The sequence below is a fragment of the Sarcophilus harrisii genome, chromosome 1 (genome assembly GCF_902635505.1).
Source record: "Sarcophilus harrisii chromosome 1, mSarHar1.11, whole genome shotgun sequence".
NCBI classification, from domain to species: Eukaryota; Metazoa; Chordata; class Mammalia; order Dasyuromorphia; family Dasyuridae; genus Sarcophilus; species Sarcophilus harrisii.
In genome coordinates this window covers 695,162,928-695,185,294 of record NC_045426.1, presented here as the reverse complement: position 1 = coordinate 695,185,294, position 22,367 = coordinate 695,162,928, and the positions used below count along the sequence as shown (strand labels likewise).

At 41.2% G+C, this 22,367-nt stretch overlaps 1 protein-coding gene across 12 annotated transcripts in view; it reads left to right on the top strand.

Annotated features, from left to right (window-relative positions):
- The window catches only part of NOS1 (nitric oxide synthase 1), a 415,858-nt gene that overhangs the window by 115,881 nt on the left and 277,610 nt on the right, over window positions 1-22,367 (top strand). For all 12 annotated transcript variants that reach the window (XR_004231301.1, XM_031948666.1, XM_031948665.1 and 9 more), the window contains one exon: window positions 19,787-21,014. Coding sequence is in view for 11 of the 12 variants with exons in the window: in XM_031948666.1 (XP_031804526.1) it covers window positions 20,305-21,014 (710 nt within the window). In the remaining variant the exon portion in view is untranslated. The remainder of the gene's footprint in view (window positions 1-19,786; window positions 21,015-22,367) is intronic.

Here is a 22,367-nt window from a genome sequence, read left to right as displayed (position 1 = left end):
GAGAGCTTACTATATTAATGCTATAGTTAATGTGGACATTCTGATCATCATAGCCCACTGCAGCTCAGGACTCCTAAGCTCGAGGGATCTGTCAGCCTCAGCTTCCCGTGTAGATGGAGTATATACTACCACGCTCTGCTGATAAAGCTACAGAAATATAATGTAAATTGTAATAACACAGGTGACAAGAATCTGAGCACATAGTGAGTCTGGATAAGTGCCAAATATGTATTTCATCCATTCATTCATTTACTTGACTACAAGATAAAAGACTGATGATGACAGAGTGAAAGAAAGAAAATAAACAGATAAATATTATTCAGTGTTACCATGTGTTAGACATCATACTAAGACTGGAGATGCAAATATGGGTAAGTTTGGTAGTTCTAACAGTCAAGGAGTATACATTGTATGGATGGTTGAAAAGCTCTATGGTTGAAAATTTGCTTCCAATGCTAAAGATGTATCTTGCCTCCCTTTCTCTGGGCCTGTGATTTTATTTGTGTTTGGAGGAAACTCTAGAATGGAAACTCCCCAAAGAGCACCACAGAACACTGAACTTGGCATCAGAAAAAACCCAAGCTCAAATCCTGCCTCAGATGCTTTCTTAGTTAAGTGAGCTTGGATAAGTCTCTTTTATCCTCACAGGGCCTCAAGTTCCTCATTTGTAAAATGAGAAGGTTGCACATGATGGCGATTGAGGTCCCTTTCAATTCTAAATATAAGAATCTTATTCTCAGAGAGGTACCTGAGGACCCTGAGAGATTAAGATCCTTCCCCAGGGTAATATATCTAGTTTGTATCAGAGGTAGGTCAGCCCTCTTTTTATAATATATCCTTGCCTCTCATTCCATCACTTTATGGGTAGAAAATAGATGTCTCAAAAAAAAAAGAAAAGAAAAAAAAGAAAATAGATGTCTCCTGCACATTTTATCTCATTCATAGATAGCCTTCCATCACTACCCTCAAAAATTACACAAGTATTATTCTTCTCATTTTGTAGATCCAGAAACAAAAGCTCGGAGAAGCTTGTTTAGGACACATGGCAAGTCAGAAAGTATTGGCACATGATCTAGAACCCAGATTTTCTTGCTCTAAGCTCAGTGCTTTTTCCCTAGCCCCAGTTTGTTTATAGCTTCATCTATACTAGGCTAATAATAACTTAATAAATAGGATTTCCCCCTGATTCATTCTCTTTGATATCACATTGTGGTGTGGAGGGGATCCTGGGTCCTCCAAGGAACTTGCAGCTGCAGAGCTGGAAGGGACCACACAAGTCATCGAGTTCAACCCTTTCTTTTCATAAGTGAAGAATACTTATGTGTTATTACTTGTTCAACATCACACAGGTAGTAATAGTTAAAAATAAGACATGAACCCCATACCCAGTGAAAGACAGGTCACTTAGTTGGTCAATAAAAATTTATTAACAATTAAAGTGTGAGACAGACACTGAGATGACAAGTGCTGACGATACAAAGAAAGTCAAAAACACTCCCTGCTCTTAAAGAGCTTCCATACTAATGGAAGAGACATTATGTAAATAAATATGTTCTTTCTTGCACAGAATGCTCCCATCTCTGGGGGCGTCAATCATTTTTCAATTCTGTCCAGCTCTCCATGATTCCATTTGGGGTTTTCTTGGCAGAGATACCAGAGTGGTTTGCCATTTCCTTCTCCAGCTCATTTTACAGTTGAGGAAACTGAGGCAAACAGGCTTAAGTGACTTACCAAGAATCACATAGCGAGGGAATATCTGAGTCCATATTTGAACTCAGAAAAGAAAATGAGCCTTCCTGACTTCTAGCCTAATTGTCTTTTGCCACCTATCTGCCCCACTCCTGTCTCTAGGTACTTCTACTGGTTGTTCCTCAATACTCTACTTGTCTCTGCCTCCTGGCTTTCCTGGCTTCTTTAAAGCCTGACCTAAAACCCTAATTTCTACAGAAATCCTATCTTGAGCCCCTTAAGGCTAGTAGTTTCCTTGTGTTGATTATCTCCAATTTGACCTGAGTAAATCTTGTTTGTTTGCACATAATTGCTTGTCCATTGCCTCCCCCCCATTACATAGTGAGCAACTTGAGAGCAGGGATTATCATTTACTTCTTTTGTGATTCCCAAAACAGGACCTGACACATTACAGACACTTTGTAAATGCTTGTTGATTGATTGATGAAAGATGCATACAGAATGAAAGGAAAGATAGACTGAGTCTCTGTTCTGAGGTCCACCTAGCGAAATTCACAGAGGCTTAAGTTGGCAGAAGGAAAATGGATTTTTCAGCCATAGCAACTCTCCAAGACTGTATCTACCATGTCACAAAGGGGTCATGATCTGCGTCGGCAGAAGGGCACTCAGACCGATGAAATCACAGATCCTTGAAGTATTTTTCACTCAATTGACTGGTTGTTTTGTCATTGTCTAGACACAAACTTAGTCAGAACTTTCTATAGAAAATTTTCCTGAATCCTCTAAGAAGGAAAAAATTTCCTTCTTTTCTTCCATCCACTCTCCTTTACTCTCTGGCCTCTTTCCCTGAATCCTTACTCTTATTCCCAATCAATTTGTAAGCAAAAACACCAAGAACAGAGAGGGACCTTGGACAGAGCCAGTAATCATAATAACAACTACAGCACATATTTACATAACACTTTGGGGTTTAAAAAGCACTTTTCCTACAATGCCTTCTTTCTTGATGTTTTCTTGGCATTTTAATTGGAAATGTGAGTCATATTTCTCAATGAAAACTAGAGACAGTGTCATTTATCACAGCTAAAGACCCTCACAATTGTTAGTTGTGTTAAATTGAACCCCATGAGATAGATATCATCTTATAAATGGGCCCTATCATCATTATCCCCATCTTTACAGATGAGGAAATTGAGGTCCAAAGAGTTGAAGGGACTTGTCCACGATCCCACAACTAATTAGTGGCATAAATGGAACTAGAAGGCAGGTCTATCCATCCCAGCTCAGTGCTCTTTCCATTTCCCCCACACTCCTGCTGTTCTCCTCTTTCTTTTTTTCCCTGAAAACTAATCATGTGGTTAACCAGTGTGTCACTGTGTTTGCCATGGACGTCTTTCTTTATGTTTTCCCTCGGCATTTTAATTAGGGCTGTGAGTCATTCTTCTCTATGAAAGCCAGTGACAATGTCATTTATTGCTCTTTAGGGTCCTAATTGAGCCTTTTCTCTCATTCTGGTTGCATCGGGGACATTAACCACGGAGTCAGTGATGCTTCCTCCTTGTCAGCAGAAGAATAGACTCTAGAGCTCTGAGAAATTGAGATCATAGGATCTCAAAGTGGCTCATCAGATTCATCCCTCTACAGTGTGCCCAACAATCAGTCAGTCAGCCTTTTCTCAAAAGTCCCCAGTGAGCAGGAACACACTACCTCTCCAAGAAGCCTATTCTACATTCAGACAGCTCTAATTGTTGGTAAATTTCTGTGACATTACACAGGAAGGATACATATGAAGCGGAGAGTGCCTTGATCCATCTAACAAGGGTGGTTATGGATCTTGGGCTCCTACTTTATAAGGACTGATTAAAAGCTAGAGCTGGAGAGGGAGCAGAAGGAGTAGCCTGGAGAAGATACTTAAGGAGGATCTGCTTGTTCATAGGATCACAAATTTGGAGGTGAATGGAAACTCAGAGGTGGCTGAATCCAACCCTCTCATCTTATATTTGAGGAAACTGACTCAGAGAGATTAGGAGATTTACCCCAAATCACATAACTAGTAAATAAGCATCTGACGCAGAATTTGAACCCTGGTCTTCCCAAGTCCAATCTCAGCACATTATTTATTATGTCACACTGCTTCATTGTATTCAAGTATGTGAAAGGCTGTCATGAACCAGAGGGATTCCGGTTGTTCCGCTCGGCCCCTGAAGGCAACTAGCCACAGTTACACAGAGAGATTTAGAGAAATGGGCTGTTGTAGAAGGTAATGAACTCCTCCTTCACTGGAAATCTTCAAGCAAAGATAACCCCACTTAATGGGTCATGATATAAAAAAACCTGAATTCTAGTTCAGGTATGGGTTGGAGCAAATATTCTCACTCTTTCGTCTCCCTTCCAACTCTGAGATTCTGTGGTTCTTATCTCAAACCTGCCTCTCTCTTTGTCATTTTGCTCCTTTGCTTCAGACTCTGCCTTTTGGGGCCAAGTAGAATAAGTCTTGACAGCCCCACAAATGCTTGAAGACAGATTAGTTTGAAGTTTATTCCAGGAATATGTTCCTAAGCTGTCCTCTCTATCATTGATCTTATTTATTCTTTTGATGCTTTTAAGCTCTGGGGCTTTCTAAAATTGTTTTTTAAAGATCTAGCTTCAATGAATTTGGTATCAGAAACATGTCTTTCTCTTCTTCGCTGATTAGATATAGTCATTATGACTACTGCTATAGAAAATGTCTCAATCATTTAGGTGGCACTTGAGGATAGTGTACCAAGCCTAGGGTCAGGAAGACCTGAATTCAAAATCCCACCTCAGATGCTTACTAGCTCTGTGACCTCAGACAACTCACTTTGCCTCAGTTCCCTCATTTGAAAAGCAATCTAGAGAAGGAAATAGCAACACATTTTGGTGTCTTTCAAAGAAAATCCCAAATGGGTCCTGAAGCATCAGTCACAATTGAAATGACTCAATAACATTAATATATTTAATCTCCACCAATGAGGTGTTTAGAGTTACCTTTTAGAATTGTAAGAAGGATGAAGGAAGGATGATTTTAAGGAAAAAGAGAAGCAAACCATTTTTTAATATATCAGCATACACATTCATCAGATAAGAACCATGAAGGAGAACTCCAGCCTGGACCACCCTAGAGCATCTCTGGCACAGTCTTCTCAAACAGCCCCCATGCCAGATCCAAGTTCACTTAGAGTTCAGAAACAAAAAGACACTATTCACTGCTTTAGGGCAAAGGGGGAAAGCAACACAGAATCCATCACAAAGCAAAAGAGAGTTAAAATGTCAAAAGCAGGTGGGAGCCTCTAGATGGTAGCCTGGATTTTGAATCTCTCCCAGAAAATTGATTTGAAAGCACATTTGTTTTGTACAATCAACTCTTCATCTGATAGCATCCAATTAGCTAAGGATGTGGGAGACGGTTAAATAATCTGTTGAAATAGTTTCAGTATTCAGTCAACCATCAATCTCTATTTCATACGACTCATCTTCATGTCTAGTCTTCTGACTAATCCAGAATCCTTGCTTTGCTGTTGATGTCCGCTTTCTCACCCACTCACTTGACCTTACCCACATCATTTCCAATAATTACAATACCCTCCTGGAAAGCCTGCCCAACTTTCCTTGATTGCCCCTAGCTGAAATTGATTTTTGCTTCCTCTAAAATCCCACAATACTTTGTTTTGTCTCTTTCCAAGGCCCGTATCTTACTCTCTTTTATTTGTGTACATCAGCAGGGCAGAGCGGTAGAAGAAGCACTACATGAGAAGTCAGAAGAGATGGGTTTGAGTGTTATCTCTGCCAGGTGTAAACTGAGTGACTTTGGATAAGTCCCTTTTCTGCTCTGAGCCTCATCTGTGAAATTCAATTCAACCACCACCACAACAATGATAACGATAATAATCATAACTAGCATTTACATGTTACATTAAGGTTTGCAAAGCATTTTATCTCATTTGATCCTCACAACAATCCTTTGAGAGAACATTGCTATTGTTATCCCTATTTTATATGGGGGAAACTGAATGGAAGAGATTAAGTGATTTGCCCAGAGTCACAGGGCTAGTTATATATCTGAAGTAGGACTCAAATCCAGATCTTCCTTACTCCAAGTTCATCGTTCTCATCTACTTGTCACACAACTTGCCTAGCAACTCTATATCAACTGCCGGATTGTGCACAAGGTGTTGTTCAATTATTTTCAATTGTGCCCAACTTTTCATGACTCCATTTGAGGTTTTTTCAGCAAAGATATTGGAATAGCTTGTCAATTCCCTCTCCAGCTCCTTTTACAAATCAGGAAACTGAGACAAAAAAGGATGAATGACTTGCCCAAGGTCACTCAGCCAATAAGTGTTTGAGACCAGATTTGAACTCAGGAAGATCAATCTTCCTGACTTCAAGGCCAACACTTGATCCACTATGGTGCCCCCTTGCTTCCAAGGATGCTAAGTGTATAAAAACAAAAATGAACAGACCCACCCAATCCTAGGTGGGGAACAGAATATGTATTTTTTTAGTTTTTACTGCATGAGAGATTCTGCGCTTAGCATTGAAAAAAAAATCTCATTGGATAATATGAGCTGAATTTAGTTTTTTGGGTATCTAACATATTCTTGGTCCTATGGGATATTTTGCTATAGAGATGCAGTGGGACGAACACAACCTATATGACCGTGGTCTAGTCCCATCACTTCTCTAGGCCTGAGCTCAGTTTCCCTCCTCAGTAAAATGAAGGGAGTGTATTAGATTGCCACTAAAGTCCTACTTCCAGCTCTGGTGAATCAGCCACCAAGCCTTTATTGAGCACTTACTTTATAACAAGCTCTTGTGATAGCCAGAGACTAGAAGGGTACTACCTATTGAAGGATGATCAAAACAGTTCAGATTTGTTTGAGGAAACCTGAAGAAGAGAAGACTCAGGTAAGGCTGGAGAGAGGTCTTTAAGTATTCAAAAGGCTGTCAGTCAGCAACTAGAAGCAATAACTAGAATCTGAAGAAAGACCAAATTAGCCAAAGTTGGCAAAAATTTGGCCAAAAAAAAAAACCCTTCATCTTAATTAGAGCTGCCCAAAAGTGAAAAAGATGCCTTGGAAAATGGGAGGTTCTTCTTCACTTGTGCCCTTCAAGTAGAGGCTGGATGTCCACTTCTCAGGTTGGTGTCGGGGAGTTCCTTTTTCAACTACATGCTAATGGTCATTGAGGTCCCTTCCAACTTGAAAATTCTGTGATTCTGTTGAAAGTTGTGGAAAAGTCAATATAGTATAATTTATAAAAGGGGATTGGGGGGCAGTTAGGTAGTGCAGTGGATAGAGCACCAGCCCTGTAGTCAGGAGGACCTGAGTTCAAATCTGGCCTCAGACACTTAACACTTGGGCAAGTCACTTAACCCCAATTGCCTCAGCCAGAAAAAAAGAAAAAGAAAAGATTATTGGTTGGCAGCAGGAGAGGAGGTCCATGGTCTTCTATGAACCTTTGTGCTGTAGACACCAATTGGATATGGCCATGTCACTACATGGCTGACTGGGCTATGTGCCAGTAATCACCAGGTAAACTGTAAAAATGCTGCAAATCTACAAACAAAAGATGCAAATGCAGATAGTGAGATCTCTGATGAGACTGAGGGCCAATCATTGAGAAGTAACATTAGGATAAAGGGACTGGACCTTCCCATGGGTTGGATAAGGTTTGGCTCATGTCACTACAGGACTGGCTGAGGTACCTATACTCTGTGAAGATCACAAATACATATGGTGCTATCTCTTACAAGACCAAGGCCAATCACTAGTATTAGCGTTGAATACTCTCGTGGGTTCAAGTCCAACTGCTAGGTATTCCCTAGGTAATCTAGGATTGTTGTTGTTCAGTCGTTTTTCAGTCATGTTTAACTCTTCATGGCCCCATTTGGGGCTTTCTTGGCAGAGATACTGAAGAGGTTAGTCATTTCCTTTCCAAGCTGATTTTACAGACAAGGAAACTGAGGCAAATAGGGTTAAATGATTTGTTCAAAGTCATAGAACTGATAAGTGTCTGAGATCAAATTTAAAGTCAGTGCTCTATCCACTGCATCATCTAGCTACCCAAATCCACGGTAAGTCACGCAAACACGGGACTAATTCCTTTCTCATCTCTGCCCCCTACTATCCTCACTTCCCTTCAAAGTTCAGTTCCAGGTTTACCTCTGAAGGTCGTGTTTTATCCTTTTAGCTACTCTTGCCTTCTGCTATCTCATATGCTTGAACACATTTTGTCTCCCTTGAAAGACTGTATGTTTCTTGAGGGCAGAGAATATTTTCTTTATGTCCCTATACATCTGGCGCCTAGCATACCCCATGGTGTAGGGGCTGAATAAATCTTTTTTGGTGGATTGATTACTAAGAGAAAAAGAAGGCATTTTGTTCAATTTTTGTTAGAATAAATAAGGCACACCATGGTTTGATTTCAAAAGAAAAGTACTACTGGAAAAGTGGAATTATTTTATCCCAAGAAACAAGACCTATCATTTCACCTTTGCTTAAAGCAGTGATATAATGAGAGGAAAGAGAAGGAACAGCAGGAAGGGAAGGATTTCTTTCTATACCTGGGGCATTTAGAAGTCTATCACAAGGTCTCTTGCACTCACTGAATTGGGTGCTAAAACTCTGAAGACACCAAATTTTTCTCACCTGAAATAAGACATTAGGAAACAAGTGACTAGATTCCGTGGCACTGAATGGGGAGAGAAATTTGAAATGGGAATCAGGAGAATTACTTTCTAATTCTACAACTTGCTGGCCATACAATGCTGGGCAAGTCATTCCTGCTGACTGAATCTCAATTTCTCTATCTGTTAAGTAGGGGGATAGAGTTGATGATCCCTAAAGTTCCTCCCAGTCATTGATGGACTGAAACCAGATCCACCTGGCTAGTGGGATTCAATTGTTAAATTTTCAGTGTGAGCATTTAGACCTCAGAAATCGGCAAATACTACAATCCAGGGCTTAATTTATTGCTTTGCTGGTTTCTAGACTTAAGAAAGTGATGGAGAAAATGTTAATAATGCAAATTATTCTCTAAAATATGGCTGTGGTTTTTTTAGAACCAGTTGTAAAACACGAGCATTTCACTGTTTCCTACTCAGATATTACAAATCTTTTGCTACCTGATAATTTTCTAGAATTCCAGAATCTACCTTCTTGTTCATCTTTCCAGGACATCTTCCCCATTAAAATGGGGCAATTTCCTTTCTTTGGTTTGGCAGGAAGGAAAAGGAAAAAATTTAAATATCTAATTATTATCTAATTGCTAAAGTAGCAAATATTGATGACCTAAAGGAAAGAAGATATAGTGTCATATATATTCATAGATGAGATATGGATCTGGAAGAGATCTACCTTCAAGATGATCTAATCCAACCCCCACTTTTTACAGAGGAAGAAACTGAGGCCCAGAAAAGGGAGTTGATCGCAGTCCTACTGGGCAGTGAGAAGCAAATCTGAAATTTGAACCCAGAACCTCATTATTCCAACTCCTGCTTTGCACTGTATTGTGATGTCCCAGGCAGCTAGGTGGCACCATGATGCACAGAGCATTGGAATTGGAATCAAGGCTCATTTTGGGTTTAAATCTAGCCTCAGACACTTGCTGGCTGAGTGACCCTAGGCAAGTCACTTCACCCTGTCTGCTTCAGTTTCCTCATCTGTAAAATATGCTGGATAAGGAAAGGAAATGGGAAATCACTGCAGTGCTTTGTCAAGAAAACTCCAAATGGGATCATGAAGAGTAGAACATGACTGAAAAAGGACTAAACAACAACTAATGCCCTCTTTCCCATTTTAATCTGTAAATTGAGAGAAGGCCTTGAAGATAGGAAAACCTGAATTTAAATCCTGCTTCTGGCATGTTCTAGGTCTGTCTCATGAAGGAAAATTCTCTCAACCTTCCAGCAAATCTTTAAAACCATAAATGACCCAACGGTTGCTGCTCTGCATCAATAGGGGGAGTTTCCACATGGATTGTTTCTCTTTCAACAATGAAATCACATATATAGACCCAATCCAATTAACCAATAATTATTATAATCTACATTTAGGCAGCTAGGTGGCACAGTGAATAGAGTTCTGAGGCTGGAATCAAGAATACTTGAATTCATATTTGCCCTCAGACTCTTAATAGCTGTATCACTCTGGACAAACCATTTTACCCTCTATCTACCTCAGTTTCCTCAATTGTAAAATGAAGATGATACCATCTATCTCATAGATTTGTTAGATTATATGAGATAATAAATATAATATATAATATTATAAATTATACAATATACAATATAGAATAATAAAGTACAGTAGATGCTATATAAAGGTTTCTATACATTTAACACAGAGTAACACTTGACACATGATATATTCATGTTTATTCCCTCCCCTTCCTTTGAAAATAGCCTTAGTTATTCCAGCAATTCTTGTTGGTAGGTTAGGGAGCTGTTGAAGCTATTATTTTCCTGACTTATTCCTTTAATCAGATGATTAGTATTTATTAAGAACCTACTATATTCCAGACATCATGCTGGGTGATGGAAGTACAGTGACCAAAAAAAAAAAAGTCCCTTTCCACAAGAAGTATATCTACAAGGGAAATATGTCATCATAGAAATGATGCTTGAACCCCAAATATCTATGAATTACTCTTACCGTTTCTCTTTTTCCATAGATAAAAAGATAAAACCTTTTTTTAAAAAAAATATCCAATTTGAAAAGAGCTCAAAAATACTTAAAGAAAAAATGAAAAAGATAAAACCCTTTTTAAAAAAGCCCAATTTGAAAAGGGTTTAAAATACTTAAAAGAAAAAATATGCAATGTAAAATAGGCTTGACACTAGTTCTTACTAGAGATCAACTCTCCCCAAGGGAATAGGTGAAACATTGCCCCAAGATTTTCTTCCACTGTATTGATAAAATGGACCAGTGACACTTAGCTCTGGGAGGTGTAAGAGGATGACATGCTCCATGAAACGACCATGAAAATGGCATCGACCGTCTGTGACTCAGTGAAAACCATTGAGTACCAATTTGCTGCTAAGATGAAATGTCTCAATACCACCCAACTCATTTGGAAACTGAGTCAACTAGTGTTTTATGGCACCTGATGTTTTTTATTAGGAGCCCTCAGCCTAAATTGCTTTAAAAGCAATTTACCATCTGTATGGGAACAATGTTCCTTGGATAACCAAGTCACTGATTCTCTCTTCAGCTGGGCAGTGTCCTCGGCCAACCCATGGTTGAATATTCTGTTCAGTTCTGAGAACTGTAGGCTAGCCAGTGGAGAATAGCCAAGAAGGTGAAGACCCTCAGTCTCATGTCAGAAAGAACTGATTATGTTTATCTTGCAGAAAGAAAGAAAAGAAACATTTATTTAATGCCTGCTGTATGCCAGAAACTGTACAAATATTGTTCAGAGGATTTTCACAACAACCCTAGGAACTATTATTATCTTTATTTTGTTATTGAGAAAACTGATGTAGACATAGAATAAATGACTCCTCCGTGGTCACACAACTCATAATGTTTGTGGCAGGATTTGAATTTGAGACTTGTGACTCTAACTCTGGCTATCCATTAGTCAATTGCCTCTAGAGGAAATCCAGAGGATGTAGACAGAAGCAGGATGCTCACTTGTCAGGAATATCAGAGAGGGGTTTGTTGGTCAGGAAGTTTGGGGTCTGAATGGCTTTGAGGTCTCTTCAAACTTGGAAATTCTGGGAATCTTTGATTGAGTCACTGGCAACACCTTCAGGGAGAAAACAAATAAAAGCCGGGAATGATATGAGGAGGAAGTGGGGTGGGAAGGGAAAGAAAGGATCTGTGAGACAATCCCTCTAACTTGATCAGGTAAGCCCCAAGAGAACTGGATCATAGGAATAAAGGATCTTTGATCTGGAACTCAAAAGGACTTCAGAGATCTTTAGTTCCAACGTTCTTATTTTGCAGAAGAAGAAACTGAGGTCCAGGAAGAAAGATCTGGAATTTAGAGCTAGAGATAAAATGTTTAAACTGTGTCAGAGGCAGAATATGCTTTAGAACGTGGAGTGTCAGGGCTCGGAAGGCCTTCAGAACACAGACCTGGGAGGGACCTTATGATGTATCATGTTAGACTTTAGAACACAGACTGACAGCATTTAGAGAGTCTTTTGAACAAAGATCCTCACCCTATGATCCCTGGACTCCTTCGAGGGATTTTAGAGGTCTGAGAACTTGGATAAGGGGGAAAAATATGTTTTTATATTCATTGATTCAACTTAAATCTCTAATTTCCTTTATGAACTTAAAAAAAAAAGTTTTCTGAGTCTATAGACTGTTGTCTAGATAACAGAGAATATCAGGGCTAGAAGGGGCCTTAGATTAGGGAATATCAGGACTACAAGAGATTTTAGTAATCTAGCCCAAACCTCTCATGTTTTCCAGATCAGCCCCAGACTGTCACAGAGGTCCAGGAAGAAAAACAAATGGTTAAGAACTGATTTAAGTCATAGAATGTGACTTAGAAAGGGACTGTCAGAGCTGGGAGGGGTTTTAGAACATAGAATGAGGTAGAAGGGCCATTAGAACAGGGGATGTCAGAACTGGGAAGGGTCTTAGAACATAGAATGTCTAAGGTGGGAGGGTTCTGTGAACAGAGAAGATCAGAGTTAAAAGGACTCTTAGAAACAAAGTTGAAAAGAGCCCCAGAACAGGGAATGTCAAAGATGGGAGGGACTTTGGAACAGGGAATATCAGAATTGACAGGACCATAGATATAGAATTTATAATTGTAAGGCACTTTAGTAATCTAGCCCCTACCTCTCATGTTTTTCCAACGGGATCCAGTGAGTGACTTGCTCCAAGCCACAGTGGCAATGAGTTTAGAACCCAGGTCCTCTGAGTCCAATGCACTGCCAGCTCCACAGCACCAGGTTGTCCCCTGCTGGTTTTGAGGCTTTGGGGGTGGGGGTAGAAGAATTGCAGGGCTGTGGCAATGAGCTGCCAGCGTGGGAGAGGGGACGTCAGATGGATTTCTGGTTGTTATAGTCCTTGGGGGAAAGACTGAAAATTAGTAGTTTGGGAGCTGTTGAGGAGCTCTGACTTTTTTTTAAAATGAGAGAAAGGATTGTTTGGGATTTTGAATGCTTTTGTGTAAAGATGTTCATTTCCAAATGAAGAATGACTGTCGACCCACGGTTTATTTTTTGCTAAAGAAGCATGACTGTCCTGCACCAAGGTCCTCCTCCAGTGCATCGTCACGGCAGGGAGGTCACCCTGGGCTCCAAGGCTCTGCCAAGAAAGCACGAGCCCTGGCTGCTTCCACACAGTGGGAGCAGCTTCCAGTACAGTCCTGGTGACAGACTGTGTCTGACATCCATGGAACAGTCTCGCCCAAACTTACAGAGGCTCGTCACCAGGTGGGCTGCAATGAAGTGACTTTTTTTTTTAACTGAGAGCTCTGAATGATTATCTACTAAGACATAGAGCAGGGATCCTCAAACTTTTCAAATAGGGGGCCAGTTCACTGTCCCTCAGACTGTTGGAGGGACAGACTATAGTAAAAACAGAAACTTAGTTTTGTGGACCTTTAAATAAAGAAACTTCATAGCCCTGGGGGAGGAGGATAAACGTCCTCAGCTGCTGCATCTGGACCATGGGCCGTAGTTTGAGGACCCCTGAAGAGGAATAGGCTGCCTTGAGAGGGAGTGAGTCTCTCTACAATGAAAGTATTCAAGAAAAGCTTAAATCATTACTTGCTGGGTGTTAGGTTCAGGAGATCTAGGTGATATGGTGGATAGGGATATGAAAAGTGGGCTTAGAGTTAGGAAGATGTGAGTTCAAATCTACCTCAGACATTCACTAGCTGTGTAATCCTGGGCAAATTCCTTAATCTTGTTTGCCTCAGTTTCCTAATCTGTAAAAAGAGCTGGGAAAGGAAACAAACCCTTCCAATTTCTCTGCCAAGAAAATGCCCTAAAAGTCACAAAGAGTCAGCCATGTTGGAAACAGCTAAACAACAACACGGGGGATTTTTGTTCAGGTACCAGTTCCCTTCCAAAGATGAGGTTCTGTGACACTGATTCTGGATTGCTTTCTGGGTCAGTAAAGGGAGTTCCCACTCCAAGAAATCACAGATCTTGAAGCACTGAGATCATGTAACTATTCTCAGGCCCCTCATTTCCTCTGTTCCGGCTCCCAGGGTTCATCACTAAGTTCACAATCTTCCCTTTTAGAGGATTATAGATAGATGAATGGATGAATGAAAAATCACTGATTGATCACTGTGTGCCAAGTGCTGTTCTAAATCCTGGAGTCACAAAAAGACAAAACTGAAATAACAAATAAAAAAATTTAAAGTTCAAATTCAGATTGGGAGAAGTCATTAAGGTGCAGCAGTGGTGTGGATGGTAAGAATCAGAAGTACTGGGACAGCTAGATGGTGCAGTGGATAGAGCAACAGCCCAAGTCAGGAGGACCTGAGTTCAAATCTAACCTCAGATACTTCACACTTCTAGCTGTGTGACCCTGGGCTAGTCATTTAACCCCCATTGCCTCAGGGGGTGAAAAGAATCAGAGGTACTTATATCACAAAAAGAGATCAGATGGTAATGCAAGGGGCTGGAAGTCATAGAGTCAGGGAGGATGATGGGATCCAGAGGATGTTAGAAGGCAGGATCAGGTTGGATGGTAAATCTTCCATGTCTCAGAAAGAAATAGAGCTATTGAGTCCACTTCATCCAAGCCATGACAGTGCTCAAGTAGCCTTAGTACAGATGGGAAGGCGAAGAGAGGGCATCTCTTGTGGTGAAAGTCTTCCCATTGCCTGGCCATCCTTGATGGCTTTGAGACTACCAGAGATGAGGAAGAAGAAAATGGAGAAGATTCTTACCATCCAACTCCTCTATCATGGGTCTTCACACTGGTCATGTTGTCTGTGTTCATAGATCTGGAGGAAATTTTGAGGTCATCCAGTTTGAAGAAGAGAAAACTGAGGTCTGACTCAAAGATCTCAGTCCCGACATGCTTGTACTTGTCTCAGAGCAGTTGCCCAAGCCAAGGACTCCTGGGAATGAATTTCCCAGGTGGTATTGGGGCTGGAAAATATCCCAGAATGATAGCAGCAGAGCAGACCTCAGAGAAAAGCTAGTTCAGCTCGCCTTTTCTGAGTGTGTTTGTATATATAGCTATGTAGCTAGACATGAACTGTGTATGTATTTATATGGGGATGTTTATAGACATGCATGGGTGTATAGGTGGCAAAGGGGATGGTCCTGTAAATAGGAAGATCTGAATCCCAAAATCCTGCCTCAGACACAAGCTATATGGCCCGAGACAAGTCATTTAACCACTATCTGCCTCAATTTTCCAATCTGTTAAAAGGGGGGATAATAATAGATGTGTTGTGAGGATAAAATGAGATAATATTTATAATTATAAATTAATAATATAAACATTGATTATTAATAAATAAATATTAATAAACAATATAAATTGAAAATATAAATCTATAACTATAGAGATAAATATAAATATTTTATAAAGATAAATATTTATAAAGATAATATTTATAAAGCATTTTGCAAATCTTCAAGCACTATAATTACTTATTATTATTGTTATTATACTTGTTCTGTTCCTGTTTGCAACTTATTACCTTAGAAACTTGTCTGGAACACTGATGGGGTAAGTGCCCATGGTCACATATACAAAATATGTCAAAAGTTAGACTTGAACCCAGGGCTTCCTAAATTCAAGGCCAGATTTCTGTGCCCTTTATCATGCCCTTTATCACTGAGTACCAGAGGAGAGTCGTTCCTTGTCCAAAGATCACACAGGAAGTCCATGATAGAATCTACATCCAAACCCTCTTATTCCCCATATAGCATGCTATATTCCTCTTAAAGAAACCTGGGGCAGGGAACCAGGAAGGAAGAAAGCTGAGACAAAGAGACTTGGGGCCGAGATGCCCTTTCCTTAGCCCCTACCCACCAAATACATGCAAAAATCCACTGTGGACCATCACCAGTGACTTCTATTCAAGGGAGCTGACTTTATCTTTGGAATTAGAAGACCTAGGCTTGAAGCCTGGCTCTGTTCTCTTGTCTTAGGAGCTTCCAATGGGATTGGAGTTCAAATCTAAGCTCAGATGCTTACTATCTGCCTGATTCCAGACAAACCTTTTAACTTCTGTCTGCCTTTATTTCCCCATCTATAAAATGGGAATAATAATAGCAACAACCTCCTAGAGTGGTTATGAAGATCAAAGGAGATGAGATTTTTAATTCACTATATAAATGCTAGCTATCATGCCAGCTACTAGCTTGGGCACTGTGGTGCCTTTTGACAACTTTGGCCCAAGGAGTGGTATGTGGGCAGAGTGGAGGAGGAAAACAGGAGAGCCTTCTCTCAATTAACATGTGTGAGACGTGCCTCAAAATCTCTCCTTCAGTTCAGTAAAAAGAGAGATGAGATTTCCAGCTTGTGCCATCCAAGGGGTTTTTGTGGCCTTGTCTGCTTGGCTCTGGAACTAAACATTTAAAAATTCCTCTGTAATGAGCTAAATCTCCAGATGGAATTGGGATGGCAGACAGCTAAGGGAGGGTGGACATGGGTATTCCATGGACAGGAAGAGACTATTCTATATAATGGCTCTCTGGTCCTTCTGGAACCTCTAGAAGGGGGAAGGGAAGGAGGGAGGAGGGAGAGGGAAAGAGGGACACACACACTCAGGAGAGCCTGAGAAAATGCGCGCGTGCAAATGCACTCACGCGCGCGCACGCACACACACAAACACCAGAGAAATGACACAGCAGGAAAGTGATGCATGAATACACAGAGAGAAACACACACAGAGATGCCAGATGGAGAGTACAAACCAGGCTGGTCCTAGGATATTTATTATTCCATCTCCCACACAGAGGGGCTGGCGGCATTACATAACACACCCCACAAAGGGAGAGGCTGAACACACACCCGGGGACTTGGGTTGACCCAGGAGATGATCCCTTGGTCTGATGGGAGCAGAAGGCTTGACCCCAAGGTCCAGTTTTCTGATGCATTGGTCAGGTGTCAGTTGTTTCAACTTCAGAGTCGAAGGCCAGGTAAGGATGTGAGTGTCTGTCGTTCCCTGCAGCTGGGAGCTCCCCACTCAACTGGTTGGCTAAGAGGACACTCAGAAGGAAAGGATGCACTACTTTGCATGTAACCAGAACATGAGGCAGAGAAAGAAAGGAATTGGAATGGTTATTTCCCTTGCCTTCTCACACCATCTGTACCAACTCTGACCCACACTAGATCCCCAAGCATTTAGAATTAGTCCAGTTGTCTAATTTTACAAATGAGGAAACTGAGGGTCAGAGGAGGGACGCCCACACATACAAGGGAACAGAGCCAGACTTCAAGCCTAGGCCTTCTAATTCCAAAGATAATACACTCTTCACTAGACCATGTATACACCCACATCCATTCATACACACCGACCAACCAACTCAGCAATATATTCACCCCACTTCCACATATACACATCAAGATATTCAGCCTCCTACACAGCAACTACACACATAAAACATATGTTCACAACTCATACATAACATATACTCATACCATGCAGCCTTACCATAATCCCACTGTAAACAAACATCATATATATTTACACACACTATAATACTGTTTCTCTCCCCCTCCCTCCCTCCGCTCTTCTCTCTCTCTCTCTCTCTCTCTCTCTCTCTCTCTCTCTCTCACACACACACACACACACATACACACACAAATATAAGCATTAAACCTCATAAAATCATTATTCTAAGAGTTGAAAGGGACTCAGTGGCCATCAATACAATTGGATCTTACAAAGGACCTCTAGTTTTCTCCCCAATAATCATTGAGATTATACCTTTATTCCCATCCTGCCACTGACACTAATTGACTGGATGGCCTTAGATAGTCATCCTCATTTAGCCTCAGTTTCCTCATCTACAAAATGAGGATAATAACAGCACCTATTGTTGTCACTGTTCAATCATTCAGTCATATTTGACATTTCATGACTCTATGGACCACAGCATGTCAAGCCCTCATATATCTTCCACTGTCTCCCAAAGTCTATCCAAGCTCACGTTCCTTGCTTCCATGACACTATCTATCCATCTCATCCTCCACCATCCCTTTTTCCTTTTGCCATTAATCTTTCCCAACATCCAGGCCTTTTTTTAATGAATCCCACCTTCTCATCATGTAGATAAACTATTTAAGTTTCAACTTAAGTATTTGACCTTCCAATGAAAAGTCTGAATTAATTTCTTTAATTATTGATTGATTTGATCTCTTTACTGTCCAAGAGACTGGCAAAGTCTTCTCCAGTACCACAATATGAAAGCATCAATTCTGCAGTGCCCAGGTTTTCTTACAGTCTAACTCTCACAGTCATGCATACTTTTGAAAAAAAACAAACAAACAAAACTTTGACTCCATGGAACTTTGATGGCAAGATGATGTTTTTGCCTTTTAATTTGCTGTCCATATTTGCCATGCATCTTTTAATTTCATAGCTGCAGTCACCATCTGCAGTAAACTTTGAACCCAGAATAATAGCACATTATAATGTTATATATGTAATACATATAATATTATGCATATATATATCAGTAATTATAATAACAGAACCTACCTCACTGGGTTGTTCTGAGACTCAAATGAGATAATGTACATAAAATAATTTATAAACTTTAAGGTGCACATAAATGTGAATTATTATCAAGAGACAATGGCTATAGGAGTAGTTTTATTTAACTTGATGATATATTGAGAATGTGTTCATATCCCACCCTTCAACCATCAGAAAAAGATTTTCTTGGTTCTAAAATTCTCTTCCTTCTGGTAGGTCTCACAAATTACCTGTGGACCTATACAATCCACATATCTCATAGTACCAACAAAAGTCCCCGTTGTTCTTTTGGTGTGTATTATTTCCTTTTACCAAAGCTTTACAACCAGGCCAAAAAAAATGTGACATATGGGACTTTCTTCAGCTTTCCCTCTGAATTTATGAGGAACCTGATCTTAGCATTGGTGGTACAGTGGGGACCAAAAGTCATAAATCCATCAACCAAGTCTAGATGACGCTTAGCAAGTAATTTATCTAAAAATTGCCAATAGAATTTTATTTTTGTGAGAGAAGTCAAGATTTCAGGTGATGGGAAGTTTTTTTTTTTTCCTCCTCAAGATTTTCAATCTCCAGAATTAAATCATTTGAATAAATTAATTGTAAGAAGCTATGAAATTTCTGCTTTTGACCCATAGGAACTGAATGAGGTCTTCTAGCCTTCTCTCTATTAAATACACTAAGTAAATGAAGTCACCAGATAAAAAAGAATAGACTCTGTAATATTATTGACATTAAAAATATCCCATACACTAAAACAATGTCTGGAGAACACTGGGAACCTTCTTTCTCTTAAATCTTAATATTTATCCTACATAGCTTGCTCTGTCTATATTTATTTGCATTTTGTCTCCCCCATTAGATTGTAAGCTCCTTGAGGGCAGGAACTGGTTTTTGCCTCTGTTTGTATCTCCAACACTTAATATAGTACTTGGTACATAGCGGGAGTTTAATAAATGTTTATTGATTAGTTGAATCTCACCAAAGGCAAGATTATTCTTCCAGTTCATTGGTGGCATTTGTCACTAGGGCATGAGGAAATGAATAGGGTATGCCATGTAAATGAGGCATCATTCTGTGCAGAAGGGAAAAAAGTAAAGCAATCTAAGTTGGGCCCAGGAGAACTGTAGAGAGGATGTGGAATGGAGTCCTTAAGCTTCTTGCCATTTAATTTCTAGTTCTGACTGTCAATGGCATCCCTAGGGAGACCCTTTTGGCACAGAGAGCTTTGATCTTGGAGATAAAATTCTGTAATTTACAGATGGCTGGGAAGGGAATCCCTTGAGAGAAGTTGCCTTCAAAACTCTTTCCCAAGGTTCCCAATGGGAATGTCTCATGGTTACCTTATTCAGACCTATGTCTTCCATTTTTATTTTCTATACTCATCGATCTCTTCTATCTTTTTCTCTCTCCTCCCTTTCCTCTCTGCCTTCAGTTCAAGAAGCCGCTGGTCTGTCTTCTGCCTGACAGTTCATCTGCTGAGCCACCTATGAGAGAAATTGCTGCCCTCATCTAGCTAAGAGAGAGGAATGAGCTGGAGTTGGCATGTCTCACCCCTAGAGCAGCTCCCAGGAGCCCTCTCTGTGCCACGGTGGCAGTGCCAGGTCTGCCATCTGTTTCTCTGGGGCTGAATCTCCTTCCAGGGACACCCTATCTTCTGTTCTAAAACCCATCCCTTCTAGAGCAAGAAAGTGAGGGTAGCAATGAAGTGCCCCATACCCCAGAAATTGGGATTGGAATGAATAGATGCCAGCAGATGCTCTAAACCAGTCGATATCCAAGACCAATCCCTCAAACACCAAAGAACCAATTCTTCTCCTGAGGCTGGCTCATCCAAGCCCAGTCCCAGCAGTATCCATCTTTTATTGAGGTCCAGAAAGCATCCTTCGGTGGGGGGAAAATCCCCTGGTCACTAAGGCTTTCACTCATTGGGCCAGATTCTCTGAAGTGACAATGGAAGACCACATGTTCAGTGTTCAACAAATTCAGCCCAACGTCATTTCCGTAAGACTGTTTAAACGCAAAGTGGGAGGCTTGGGATTCCTGGTGAAAGAACGGGTCAGCAAGCCTCCCGTGATTATCTCGGATCTGATCCGGGGTGGGGCAGCTGAACAGAGCGGCCTTATCCAGGCAGGAGACATCATCCTTGCAGTCAATGGCCGGCCCTTGGTGGACATGAGCTATGACGGTGCCCTGGAGGTTCTGAGGAGTATTGCTTCAGAGACTCATGTGGTTCTTATCCTGAGAGGCCCTGAGGGCTTCACTACTCACCTGGAAACTACATTCACTGGGGACGGGACACCCAAGACCATCCGAGTGACCCGACCCTTAGGCCCAGCCACCAAGACGGTGGACCTGTCCCACCAGGCCGTTCCCAGCAAAGATCAGCCCCCGGGGCTGGACAGTGTGGCCACCCTCCGAAATGTGCCTCAACGTCCCCGAGAAAATGGTCAAGAAGACAACCCCCTGGCACAAGCCAACGGCATGGTACCTGACCCCACAAAGAAGAGTGCCTCATCTGGCCTGCATGGGGGTGGGGAAAGCAACGACCTTCTCCGAGAGATCCAGCCAGTGCTGAACCTGCTTACCAGTGGCAAGAAGGAGATCAATGGAGGGCAGTCACACAAGGTGGAGACCAAGGATGCAGAAGTCCAGGCAGACAGGTAAGCCCTGGGACGGGCGTGTACAGATAGGTGCTTCAACCTGGCCACCCAGAAAGCAGGTTAATCTGCCCCACTTAGCTGGGCGTGAAGCCAGTCAACTCAGCTGTATCCCATGAAAAGTCAGGAAGTCACCTGGAAGTAGGTCTCAACAAGGGACGTGGTGATGGGCAGGAGGGGATAGTATATGACTTGTGGGGGCAAGAGCCAGACCTGTGGAAGAGCATTTACCTAATATCCCTCTCTTTTATGTCCCAGACAGGGGAGAATGTGGGAAAGGATGAGAGATCAGTTATAGAAAAAATATTTTTCTAATGTTTAGACTTACCCACAAATGGAATGGGTTGTCAATGAGTGCTCTTCAAGAAGTATTTCTGAAGCATCTCTTAAGTGACAGGCACTGGGCTAACTACTGGGGATGTAAAGCAAGGCAAACCCAAGTCCCCATTCTCAAGAAACTCCTTGTGGTACTACATACCCAGATCTCCCTGGGCTCCCCCCTTGTAGAGAAATGAATGCCTTTCCCTCAAGACCTACTCTGCTCATGACACACAATAAGCCACTTCATAAAATAGCTGGACAGGAAGGGGACAAGCTTGATATGTGAAAACCCTTCCTAATGAGTTATTCAGAATGCTCTGACCCCCAGGTGATTAGTCGGTCCAAAAGCTTGCTGAGATGTGCCAGGTACTGTGCTAAGTACAAAGAAAGACAAAAACAGCCACCCCTTCCTCTGACATTCACAGGGCAGAGGACAACATGCAAACTGTGTGTATTCAAGACCTGTTTAGTGTGTGTGTGTGGGGGGGGGGGGGAGTAATCTCAGAGGAAAGGCCCTAATGGAGGAGAAAAGGAAAAGGAACGGCTTCAAGAAAGGTCTTCTTCAGAAAACTGGAAGTTTCCCTTCCTTGGAGGTCTCCTAGCAGAGACTAAATGACTGTTTGTCAGGTGTTTTATAATTAGATTGTGAGCTCCTTTTGTCTCTTTGTACCCACAGTGCTTAGCACAGTGCCTCACACACAGTAGATGCTTTTAAGAAAGTTCATTGATTGATCGTGAGGATTCTTTTTCAGGTACAGGTTAAACTAGAAGAGCTCTAGAATCCCAGTTCTAAAATGCTGTATTCTACAATTAAAAAAAATAAAATTCTAAAATTAAAAAAAGATTAAAATTCTAAAATTTCTGTATTTTTACCCTCCACTGTGGAAGCAAAACATGATTGAACCAAATGCCTTCCTGTAGTCTGGGGAACTGGGTTCTGATAAAACCTCAGAGGTTTATGACCCATGGGGCAAGTCCCTTCACTTCCCAGCTCCTCATTGGTCAAATGAGAAAGTTGATCTAGATGGCTGCTGA